The 13,514-nt window shown below is 30.4% G+C and overlaps 1 protein-coding gene across 1 annotated transcript; it reads right to left on the reverse strand.

The window, feature by feature from the left end:
• Positions 1 to 4,345: 4,345 nt before the first annotated feature.
• LOC130452294 (uncharacterized) lies at positions 4,346 to 6,069 on the reverse strand. The gene is made up of 4 exons (XM_056791529.1): positions 5,171 to 6,069; positions 4,910 to 5,008; positions 4,646 to 4,756; positions 4,346 to 4,502 (listed from the first exon to the last, which is right to left on the reverse strand). The coding sequence occupies exons 1-4, from the start codon at positions 5,274 to 5,276 to the stop codon at positions 4,471 to 4,473; spliced, it is 348 nt and encodes a 115-aa protein (XP_056647507.1). The 5' UTR covers positions 5,277 to 6,069; the 3' UTR covers positions 4,346 to 4,470.
• Positions 6,070 to 13,514: the final 7,445 nt, after the last annotated feature.

The following is a 13,514-nucleotide window of genomic DNA, read 5'->3' on the forward strand; positions in this document are numbered from 1 at the left end:
ACAGATGTTTCACAAAAATAAACAAACTTGATTCGAGTTCTTACAACACTGTGTTTGTCCTCTAACACCAATAATGAATTTAATCAACTTTTTCGTTCATAATATTAGTATCACTACACTAATGGTTAGTATAGAATGAATAATATCTAATATCTATAATATAGATAAAGAATAAAATTCTTTTTTGATGGAAGCGACTTTTTTGGGTATTTTTGGATCACAACGGGTATACCTTTAAACCTTAATGTCTTCTCAATTGGTCCATATTTATATTTTTAAAACACTTTTGATATTTTTCTTTTTATAATCTATAGAAACATTTCACTATCAACTATACTATTTACAACACTATTTGTTAATAATTTATTTATTTTCAGACTACATTCTAAACTATCGTTTCCATTTACTTGTTCTTCTTCACCGTTAACCGATCCATTTAAACGGCTGCTAGCTGATAATTTTGTTTTCTTTACCTTATTTTTTTTGGACTTGGTTCTGTAGTATCCTTATCCTGATTTAATTGTTCTTTTTCACCATCAACATCCATCATTTGATACTTTTTTTTTTATTTTTCATTCTCTCCTTGTTGATTACCTCTCTTACCATTTTTTTCTTTGTGTTTTTTGTTCCTCGTTTGTTTTCAAAATAGATGCCGAACTACTCACTTCATTATCGTGTTAATTCAAATTATTTTTACTAGTTGATAAGCATTTCTTTCTTCAGATTATTGTTTCCTCCATCGTTTAAATGTTGTTTGATATCCAACTTTCTACCCTTACCTTCTTTCTATTCGTTTAGTTTGACTGAAATTCTCCTGACTTTAATTTTATCATCAGTGTTATTAAATCAGCTATACTTTATATCATCATCATATGTTCAGAAAAACAATGGTTATTCTATAAGAAATTCTTATAGTGAAAGTAGATTGTTTAGAATTCAATATTTTTAATGGTTTACAATGGATTCTGGTGTGTTTATTTTAGAAATTTTTCATTTATATTATATTCTGTTATTGACCATTATTAGTCCCTTTTTTTGTTGAAAGTATCCTTGGGTTGATATTTATATTTGAAAAATAACACGTGCGGTGCAGTTTTGGAACTCTTTTTATCTGTTTGTAGAATAGTTTGTTTACATTATATCGAGGGTTTAATACCGATAACGAAAAATGATCGTGCAGCCCCTTCTTGGATGCCTTTGTCTTTGTTCCAAGAATTGTTTGTTTCTAATATATTTTTTTTGATATTTATGAGATTACATTCAACAGAATTGTTAGAGAGTTAAGGACCACCCTTCACTATGAGAAATTTTAAAATCGCATTATTCTACATAAATAATAGATAGTAATACCAAAATATTTATATATGTTGAGGATTTAATACCGATAACAAAAATTGACCGTGAAGCCCCTTTTTAGACGCCCTCATCTTTGTTGGAAGAATTTCTTATTTACTTCACATTTCGAATTTATTTTTGATATTCATGAGAAAAATAATGTTCAATAGAATATTTTCTTATATGGTTTATGTAATTTGGGGATGAGGACCACCCTACATTATGGGAAGTTTTAAAATCACAGAATTCTCGATATCAAGATAACAAAAAAGTTTTGATTTTGTCTTTATACATATGCAACTAATTTTTTGGAAACATCGTTTCAAATTCTACGATCCTTAATTAATATAAAAATTTTCATGTACCTGTAATCACCAATGAAAGTACTAATTCGAAAAACGAAGGTATGTCGTAAAACATTAAAAGTATATATTACCAAAAGGAAATTACTATTATTTGCTGCCCATAACCTCTACTTATATAGCCATTTAATAATATTAAGTTATTGTGAATTGTAATAATTAAATCTATGCCATGTTTTATTGTATGAAGTATATCTATTATCACTAATTATTCGAAACTTTCTTAGAAATATTATTAAAAATTTATATTGCTCTTTGAAAACACTATTTTATTCAATATGGAAATTATATAACAAAATATGTAATATTTAATTACTTATTATTTAATAAATCAAAACTTTTACATCTTCTCAGTTCATTGACCCCTTTCGAATTCCTTGGGAATGTCTAGACTTGTTTTTGACTTGCGCACTTTAAATGTGACGTCACAAGCTTTAAACAATGCATTTAATTATTTAGATAATGAAACTTTGACAGTATTACAAATTCGGGCAGACATATTTGATGCTAAATTTTCTATTCGTAAAATGTCGTGCAAATTTGTTTTCGATGGTGAAGTGAAAACTATTTTCTTATTGATATAGGTAAGATATTATTCTCTTTATGTAAAAATTAACGAGATTTGTCCAATTAAAGTTTCCAGGAAAATGAACGATTTCAGTGTATTACATTTTATGGAATGCTAATGTTATATTATTATTTTATTAATATTTTCAAAGTAATTAAAATTAAGCATATTCTTCAGAAAATTTGAAATTGTTTGAATCATTAATTTACTTATAAACATTAAACAAACGATAATCTAAAATATAGCATCAAATAGTTCGTTGACCCTTGTCTGTCTATACAGCATGTCGGCCAACTTTGTATGTCGACGCAATTATTGTTCACGTCAAATCTTTTCAACTGTAATGTGTTTTTTCATATAAAAATATATATAGATATTAATATTAAAATACCTTATTTCGATTGTAGTACAAAATAGTTATTATTAGATAAATAAAATACAGAGATACCGGATTTGTTCGATAACGACAAAAAAAACTTTCGATTTCTAGTTTTAAAAATGTGACTAATGTTGAAAATTTTTATTAGAAACATTGGAAATTCTCAGTATATCGATAGAAAATAGCTTTTATTTGAAAATTTTCATGAAACGGATTGAAAATAAACATTAAAAATTATTTGTTTTTCTTTGATGTTTGTGGACGTGCGTGTTAACAATAATCCGATAAAGAATTTTCCGTGTTTTAATGCAATATTGTGAAAATTATGTATAAACGGAAAATTCTTAACTACCAAGATGGTGATTTCCTCATTTGTGAACTGGTGAGTGATTTTTTGTCTTATTTATTTGATTTTAAATTTACTACCTAAAATATTTCTTGTCATTTGGTCTCAGATTATAGAGTGAAAACTATTTTCTTTTATATATCGGTTATATGCCGCCATTCTTTTGGAACTTTGAATTTTCAAGTGCATTAAACTGGGGATCTTTTAATAAAACAAACTTAATCTAATCGTTTTTCACATATTTTTTTTTGATTGATAGATACTCAATACATAATTAGCTAAAGGGTTGTTACTAAACTAATAATTGAGTTTTCTGTTTCATAGAAAACTTTCCAAGTGAAGGTTTCTAATATTTTTTTTGGTATTTGTTCCTCTTGTTCAATAATTGGTGGGTATAGGAAAGAGAAAATTATTTATTGTTTGAATTTAGTGCTTAGCTGCTTCAATATCTTTGTTTTTTCGAATAGAAAAAAATTTGAGCTAATGAAGTTGTCAAGAATGTTTTTCTGGTGACTGATTTGCATTTTGAAAACTGTTTAGTCAAAACTTTCAATATTCACTTTTCAATTATTTAATTTCTGGTGTGAGCTTCTCGGGGTACAATAATTCCTAGGTAGGTAGAAGATAGTCTTTAGGGTTGATATTTCAATATCTTTCGAGGGATTGTTATTCTATTTTTAAAATTTTATGTTTATTTTATTGTCCAAATGTAATAATTATGATTGATATTTTGATAAATTGTTGAACCTTCTCAGACCCTTTCTTTATCCTTCCAAGAATTTTATCTTCAAAAACCAACCACCCTTTTTTGTTTATTTAAGCAAACTTATATACCTCTTCTCGATGTTTTCTTTTATAATTCGTATTCTAAATGTAATATCCAAAATTTAGGACTTGATAAAGGCTTTATTTATTACTGGGTAGAAAATGAAACAGAAATTTTGAAACTTGAAATAAATTCTACACTGTATGAATTCTACGTTCTTTCTTTACTTAATAAACATTTTCATGTACCTACCTGTAATCACTAATGAAATTACTAATTCGAAAAACGAAGACGTAGAAAAATTGAAAATATATAATAAGTACCTATCTAGTGTCCTAAAAAGAAACTTTGTTAAGCTTTCTTAACCACTTTGTCAGATATCGTCGATTAACATCCATTGAAGCCCATTGAAGTCGATTGTCACTTTGTCTTGATTGAAAATTTTCAAAGTCTATCTTCCTCATTTGAAGTCGAATTTCAACATTTCTCATATATTTGAATGAGTTTGCATCTAACTTTGTCAGATATCGTCGATTTACATTCATTGAAGCCCATTGAAGTCGAATCTCACTTTGTGTTGATTGAAAATTTTCAAAGTCTATCTTCCTCATTTGAAGTCGAATTTCAACATTTCTCATATATTTGAATGAGTTTGCATCTAACTTTGTCAGATATCGTCGATTTACATTCATTGAAGCCCATTGAAGTCGATTCTCACTTTGTGTTGATTTGACATCTCATATTTTCTGAAAAATTGGTGTGAACTTTTTGAAACTCATTGTATATATAATTATTTAAAAAAAAATGAAAAATTAGTGGCCACCTGATAACTGAGGTATAAATTCATGATTTCTTTCACAAGCTAGAAACTAATGTGAAAATGACTTACGCTTATTTGTTTTTGTGACATTAACAGTCTCAGTATCTTCTGGTATGTAAGTTGGATCATGTAATGAATTATCTCTGTCCACACTAAGATCACATTCAGAAACTGCAATATCTATAAACAAGATAGGTAGATCACATTATCACTTATTATGTAGACCTACTTCCTTATTAGATTAATTAAAACTGACGGCAACAACTATAAGTTGAACATAGACTTACTTTTTTAAGAACAAATTCACGTCTATTGAGAAAGTACCATACTTACTTTGATTTATTTTTGTATCATCTGCCTCATATGTAGGATAACATCTAGAATTATCTTCATTACCACAGAGATTAGATGTAGAAATTGCAGTATTCATATCTAAAAAGGAATGGTGCAAATGAAACAGTTTATATACATAGATCAATGATCAATTATAGAGGATTTGAAACTAATTTAGTAACTATGTATAGATTTCCATCCAAAATTTTACAAAAACAGGAACTGTTTCAGATATTTTATAAATAATATAGTTCAACTTACCATTCAGACTTTCAATATCTTCACTCATTTGGATATCTCGTTTCTTTTTTTCCAATATATTTCTATTATTATTGAGAAAAACTATATGAGCTTCATAAAAGCCCATTTTTTTATATGGAGCCCACACCAAATCTCCTTCAATTGGAGTCAACTGCCTTGTAGGTACTATGTACAGAATTTTGTCCTCAATAAACCTCACTAGACAGTATTTCTTACTGTTGTCTATAAATAATTATCAACAGATAGTATTTACATTTTCAGCAGAAATTATCTGAACACCCGAAGGTCAGGTGTTTGACAAAGTCCATTTCAGAATAATCGCAATACGCATCTAAAAGATTGATAACTCGACAGAATATGAAAACCATTTCGTGAACTTTTTATTTCTATGATAATGAAATTTTCAATTTTCATTCCATTTCTCAAGAAGCTACAAGTACTAAATTATAGCTTATAGAAGCAGATTGCTCACTCAATATTGTATCTCTCATACACACTCCTGGGAAACAACCTTTGCTCAGAAAGTTTGTCAGTTATGACACACTGTTGTTGGATATCTTATTCTGATAAGTTTCCCAACAGACAAATCCTATCTTACTTCGCTACTGCATAAAATCGTAAATACATATGCATAACTAGATTCTAAAAATACATAAAAAATATTATTTAGCATCCTTTAAACGTTAAAAATAATAACATTGGGCAACATTGTAGGTTCGTTGTTCTTTCACATTTTTAAGCTTAAACTGAGATAAGATTCTTACCCTTTGTTGTTTTGCCAGTGTTTCCCCTATTTTAATTGGTTTTGAGTGTCATTATTCTAAACAGAGTATTATTTCATGTGAACTATAACTATTGATAAAGTAAAAACTGCACATTATTGTTGTGTGTGTCGTATTAATTCCATTTCCGCGTACAACAAAAACCTTCAATTTTTAACAAAATTTCAACAAATAAATTGAATACACTCCATAATAGACAAAATAATAAATATATTACTGATTATATTTCTAAAACGTTTATAACACAACTATTAAACAACTCATTATAATTACGTCATATTTTATTTTTCAAAGAAACCCGTCAGTACAAAGTACCTTATGTTCAGGATAACTAATCAAAAACCAAAAGAATAAATTGTAAAATGTACAGATGTTTCACAAAAATAAACAAACTTGATTCGAGTTCTTACAACACAATACTTTGTTTCACTGTGTTTGTCCTCAACACCAATAATGAATTTAATCAACTTTTTCGTTCATAATATTAGTATCACTACACTAATGGTTAGTATTTATTATTTAGTTAAATCTATCATCGAACAGTTTATATTATTTAATGTCGGGCATTGTATCAATTGGATACACCCCTGAGCGCGTGGAAAACAATTTCTTGTTACGCCGTGGAAAATTTGAACCATAAACATCAAAAATGCCGACATCGAATGAGCCATCAACTGTTATTGTAAGCTTTATACTGTGCTTTTAGCTTTTACTTTATTTCACGTTTAAGAATGACAGAAATTCGTTACTGAACGCGGTATGCAACAGTAAAAAATTGTATGAGTATTACAATCTCTCTAATTTGATTTAGAAAAGATACAAAAAATGGAATGCACTATAATTATCCAATGATATATTAAAACTAAAATCTTCGTAATCGGTAGAATTTTAAATATTTCTTGTTTTGTCATATTATAAAGAACTAATCGCATCGACTCAATTCCGAGTTGCATTTACCTCTAAAATTTGGCAAAAAATACTGTTTTCCAACGTGTTTCACACAATATTTTTTCTAATTTTTAATTGGATGTGATTATTTGAATTCAAATTCAAAGTACTTGAATCGTATAATACGCTTTTATCTGAGACATACCAAATAATATGAAGGGTTCTGGAGAAAAATTTATAACGAATTAGAATATGGTAAATTACCCCTGGGGGGGGCTGTTTAGAAGCAAAAGGTACTTATTAGGTATTGTGCAATGGGCATGTATAAATTTACAAAAGAACCTAGGTATGATGAAATGAGTAAAAACAGCAAAGGATAAATAGTTGGATTGAGCTTGTGCAAAACAAGTAAAAGAGAGAATGGTTGGAAAATTGATGTTATATGGGCAATCCAATTTGGTGGTCGATATCTCCGAATTTCACAGACCTAATTTTCATATAACAATGGTAGTAAATGAAGTAATTTTTTTCGCATTTACAGATATTTAGCGACGTAAACGTGACAATATCAGTTCAATTTGGTTAAAACGTGTTAAGCTTAAAACATATATTTAAAGAATATTGGTTCTCCAATCCTGCTATTTCTATTGAGTAAGATAAAGTATTTTTTGCATTGATTACTATCTTATGAAAATAAATTTTCGAAATATTTGGCTGGTTTGAAACTGGTTGTGAAATTTCATAATTTTGAATAAAGAATAAACTCTTAATTCTCTCTCTCTCCTGGGGAACAAATCCAATACGCAGAATATTTGTCATTTATTACTTACTGGCCGTTATAATAAGTTTACAAAACATCATGCGATCGTTGTATCAGTTGGCTCCACCTCCATCAATGTAATGTTGCGCAATGGAAAAATTGAAACAGAGATCAAAGGTGCCGACCACGAGTGAACAATTGCTGTAAACTGTGACTTAAATAAGTCATACGATTTAAGTTTATCTTTGCCAACACCAAAGTCCGTCAAAATTCAAGTTAACTAGTCCATCTAACTGCATGACATGAAAAATTACTAAAAACAAAGTTACAATGATTATTTTGTGAAACACTGTTCCTACTCTCACAATAACTCGTTTTGTAGCACGAGTACTACAAAAAGTAAAATTTTTTTATAATAATAAAATGACATTAGTATCATTACCTATTTTGTGTTCATTTCATCTTTGTACTGAAGTGATATGTGTAAGATGTATAAAGTTTGAATCTCAAATTTCAAGTCTTGGTTTGACTCATCGTAAAATTAACTATAAAATGTAAAATAAAAATACATACAATGACCAATTGTATGATACTAAAAATTTCTAAAAAAAATTTCAAAGAATTTCAATTGTATCATTGTAAATAATGATATACCTAATAAAGTCTCTTATAAACATGAACTACAAGAAGTAATTTCATAATAATGCACATATATACAAAATTTACTCTGTGATATCGGAAACAGTTACAAAAAATAACCATTTCAGCAACGTTTTTGGTAACTTTTTATACAGTTTAACTCATGGCTGACAGATTGAAATTTATAGCTAACATTGGATATTTGGTAGGTATTGGGGTAATCAACCCCTACACATAAGATTATGGAATTTAGAAGAGAAAGAAAAATCAGTTTCAACCTAAAATACACATACACCCAATAATAACAGAATGCACAAACTCATTTTAAATTTTTTTAAAATATTAGTAGTGTCAGGAATCAATTGAAGGCGCCTACGGGAATGAAATACTATAACAAATACAGGGTGCGGCAGCATAACTTCCTTTTTTCAAAAGTTAATAAAACTTATTGTATGAATCAGAAAATTTTTATTCGTTTTTTATAATACAGGCACATACATAAAGTTTTGTTTTACTGAGTTTTGAAGATCAAATCAGTTAGGTGACGTCCCCCATTCTCCATATACTGAGTAAACCGATTTCTGGCGTTTGTCATGACTCTTGCCAGCATAGCAGGCGTTATGTTGGCAATTTCTTCCTGGATGTTCGTCTTCAAATCTTGTAGGGTCCTTGGACGGTTCACATACACACGGGATTTCAAAAAACCCCATAGGAAATAATCACAAGGGGTCAAATCGGGAGAGCGGGCTGGCCACTCCAAATCGCCCCTAATTGAGATAAGGCGCTCTGGGAAGTGTTCCCTCAAAACAGCCATCGATGTTCTTGAAGTGTGTGCCGTTGCTCCGTCTTGTTGGAACCAAGTGTCCCCTAAGTCCAACTCATCTAGCCGTGGGAAAAAAAATTCCTGTAACATGTTTACATACCGGTGCGAATTCACTGTCACTGTGACTTCATTTTCCTCAAAGAACCAGGGACCAATAATTCCACGTGAGTAAATTGCACACCACACTGTGACTTTAGGTGAATGCAAAGGCCGTTGATGCAATTGTCGAGGATTGGTATCAGCCCAGTAGCGCATGTTTTGTTTGTTTACGGATCCACACAAATGAAAATGGGCTTCATCACTAAAAAAAAACAATAGCGTCCTCAGGAACGACTTCCAGAAAAACCTCACACGCGTTCCTCCGAGAATTGAAGTCACGTTCAGAAAGTTCCTGCACAATTGCCATCTTGTATGGATGAAAAATGAAGATCATCATGAAGTATTCTCCTCACAGAACGATCGGAAAGTCCAAGGGCAGACGCATGTTTGCGCGCAGAACGCCGTGGTGATCGCAACACTGAAGTTCTAACTAACTCAATGTTCTCCGGTGATCTAATGGGCCGAGGGACTCCAGTTCTTCGTCTTGTCACACTTGCAGTTTGTCTGAACGTAGTGACCCACGTAACAATTGATTTCCGGTCCGGGACAGGGGCCAAGGGGGCTAAATTAAAGCGATTCCGAAAGGCGCGCTGGGTTGCGATCACAGAACATCCGCTCGAAAAGTAAACCTCAACGGCAAACGCACGCTCCTCACTGTTCCAACGCATGATGGCGACTGAACTGTGCCGGGACAAAACTTTATTGTCCCCCCTCTCGAACGAGACCACTAGCACTCCGTTACGACATCTACCGACTAAATGGCGAACTTTTTAAAAAAGGATGTTATGCTGCCGCACCCTGTATTACGTTGAATTATGCTAAGCAAATACTATAACGTTATTTTTGACAAAACGACAGATGTTGCCACGCATCACAAATGTCTATTGACTCACAAGAAAGTTTGGTAGGATTCATTGACTGTCATGCTAGTAATTAAGGAAGTACGACGCATGAGACCTACTTTGGTAGTGAAGTACTGGATAATACTATAACAACATTATAGGGGCTGATACATGCAACTTATTGTTAGGTGAACAAAAGGGAGCTGTTACAGTACTGATGATTTTGTTCTTCATATGTAATTGTGTCTTTGGGGACAATTGAAGGTTTATACTTTATACCGTGTACACTTATACCGTATAAGTTTGTTTGAGGACCTAACATTTTTGATATGTAAATGTGTATTTGGGGTCACTGGAAAGGTATATACGGTATAAGTTTATACCGTATATGTTATACAGTTTAAACTTATACTGTCCCCGTATAACACTTATCCATATATATATATATATATATATATATATATATATATTAGTTTCAGTGCATCTTCGAGTTGCAAAGAAAAAATTGGGAGTACTCCCACCCCAATAAGAGTTCAAGAACAACATAAAATAATGAGAAGAAATAGTGTTACCGAAGGGATTACTAACATTCAAGTTCGTTCAAATTGTAGTAATTCTGCTGGAAAAGAATCGAGATTGATGTCGTCACTCCGTAATGTTAGAGAGAATTTATTAAAATCGCCTTATTATAATTCAAAGACTGGAATACTAGTCGATAACAATACTAAAATAGAATCAAAAGTTGAGAAAATAGTCACCATTAGAAAATCCCTTAACTCGTCGGTGAGTATTAATTAAATGTTACATAATAAAAAAATCAGCTTTTCAATTAATTTTGTGAAAAATTTGTTTCCCGTCTGTTTGCGTTCGACATGGAAATAGCTATTTTGTGACGATTTGCAAAGAATTACATAGAAAAAAATTGATGGTGGAAAATCTATCATCGAATTTCACAGATATTATATAAAATAAAGCAGATGGGTCAAATCTCGCAGGAATCAGCTACAGCTAATTATTCTAAACTCATAAAATCTTTTTCTTTCACACTGAAAAAAATATGAAGAAGACCTATCCAGACTGAATTGTAGGATGATAAGAACCAATGCTTCAGGTGCTCAAGTGAAAAATACGCATTTGCAAATTAAATATTCGGTTTTTTTTTATGTTGAGCCTTTTAAATTTTCCATTTTAATTATCCTTACTATCCTTACTTATGTTTTAATTTCGTACAATATTTTGAAATTTAGTTATTTTTAATGTTTAGGGAAAACCGAAGAAGTCCGAAAAAGAGAACATTGGTTAGGAATTAATTTTGCAAAATAATAACATTGTGATACTGCAGGCAGAATTTTAATATGGTTGTGTAGTTTTCGATTTTAATTTTGTTTAGATAGTTTTATTTTTTTATTAATTGACATATTTTTAATGTTTTTTGATATGCAATGAATAAAATTTTTTGAAAATAAATAGTTTTTTTTATATTTTCCTTATTTAGTCGTATTAAATTCGATCATTTTGTGTTTCAATTTATTTCTTTAATGACAAAAACAATTTTTTGTTGTTAGTGGTAATTGTTGTAGTTTTTTTCTTTGTAGGCTTCCAGTCTAATAAGTCGTTTGGAAAAAAAATTCTCATATCTGTTGACCAGATGTTTTATTGCTTGTTCTCGTTTTTATGGCTGTGGTAGGTAAAGATGTGGATTTTTCCAATAAGACCCTTTCAACATGTGCAAATAACACAATAATAAAGTAATAAATATTATGGGTTCCAATGGTTTTATAATTTGTACAGAGCTGGCCAAAAGAAAATAGTTTACTATCATATTTGGCATGATTGATTATGAAATTTTCAGAAAATGCTGATATTTTTACCGTCTCTCCAAAATAATATAATTTTCAACACATCTTAAAATTTGAATTCTTTTCTAATTTATAATTGTTTTCTTGTTATACACGAAGTTTGTTTAAACTTGGAAAAACTATATGATAATTAAGTCATGTAATGAAAATTATTAAGTATGACAATTTGGAGAAAATAGTTGATTATATTATTGCAGCTTTGCTTCAAAGTGGAAAGGTTTGTCTTGGTAATAAAAAAGACCATTTTCTTAATGATTATCTTTATTTTGTATTAGTTCTGAATAATTTTGACACTTGGGTATCATGTATTGTCCGTCCCATGGAGATTCCGAAAATCACAGTAGTTTTCGAATTTGAGGAATGGTTTTCGTGAAAATCCAATTTTCTCCTCTTGATTCACCCACCGCCATCTGCCCGATACAACACAAACTTTCTTCTCTGCTATACAGTGAGTAACTGTGAGGAAAGTGTGGTTCGGACATTATGGCACAGAGGATGCACGTGTTTTGTAGCGCCTGTCATATTCGCAATCCGTTATACGTCTCATAGATAAAATAAAAAAATGTTATTGAATTGAAACCACCATCTTTTACTCATTCTATGATTTTACGATTATGTCGCTGTCTACCGAGCGACGCCGGAAACTAATTATAGTCTTTCTCCTGTTTATATAACAACCAGTTCGAAGCATTGTGTATAATTGGTTGCCTCTCCTTAAGGGTGAGACTAAATCAATTATATACAAATTTGATATTTCTAAAAACAACTATCTAAACACATCAGATAAAGGAAAGTATCGAAAAAAATATGTGGTATCATGTATTTTCTCATAGAGATTTCGAAAATCACATTAGTTTTCGAATTTAAGCATCGGTTTTCGTGAAAATCCGATTTTTACGTTTTTTCTCCACTTTTCCCCCCCTAAATGATCTTTTTTCGAAAAAACTGATAGCTTTTCTGGGATCCTTATACCAAAATACCGCTCTGTGCAAATCACATTAGTTTTCGAATTTGAGCAATGGTTTTCGTGAAAATTCAATTTTCTTGTTTGATTTTTACTGAAAGTGTTTTTGTAACGCCTGTTATATCCGCAACCAGTTATATGACTCGCTTTTAATTCTCAATTCCCGATCACCAAGTTTCACATTTTCCATTTGGAAATCTGATTGTACAGCATCGGCATCTTTGAAATTGACATATCTAAATCCTTTTCCCATACTGGTACGAGGGTCTCTGACAATTCTAACAGCTGATTCTATCAAACCATAAGGTTCAAATAATTTCCATAACTGCTCTTCTTCAGCTCCTTAGGTCTCAAAGGAATAATAAATATAATTAATACTTATTGAATATTCAAAAATATGTATGTCATTAATAAAACTTACAGAAATCAAAATTTCCAACGAACACACAAATGCTTTTCTTTGAAAACATTACCATTTTGTTGAACTGCATTTGAGCATCTTCTTGTTTGACAAATCTGTAAAAAATGAAGGTAAAAAATGCCAATACTAATGAGAAAATATTAAAGCAATCAATAATAAAATTTAATATTAATTTCCATTAGTTACCTATGTTGAATCTGTTAATTAATAAATTTAGATAGCATTTGAAACAATATAATATATCTGATTTGGAAATTAAATATTACC

The sequence above is a fragment of the Diorhabda sublineata genome, unplaced genomic scaffold, assembly GCF_026230105.1.
Source record: "Diorhabda sublineata isolate icDioSubl1.1 unplaced genomic scaffold, icDioSubl1.1 Dsub_61, whole genome shotgun sequence".
NCBI lineage: Eukaryota > Metazoa > Arthropoda > Insecta > Coleoptera > Chrysomelidae > Diorhabda > Diorhabda sublineata.

What these genes read in the sequence shown, in the direction of transcription:
- LOC130452294 (XM_056791529.1), bottom strand. Translation starts at nt 5,276, where the DNA reads ATGGGCTTTTATGAAGCTCATATAGTTTTTCTCAATAATAATAGAAAT. An exon ending in AGATATTGAAAGTCTGAATG is followed by an intron (nt 5,009 to 5,170) that starts GTAAGTTGAACT and finishes ATTCCTTTTTAG; the next exon opens with ATATGAATACTGCAATTTCT. An exon ending in TGATACAAAAATAAATCAAA is followed by an intron (nt 4,757 to 4,909) that starts GTAAGTATGGTA and finishes TCTTGTTTATAG; the next exon opens with ATATTGCAGTTTCTGAATGT.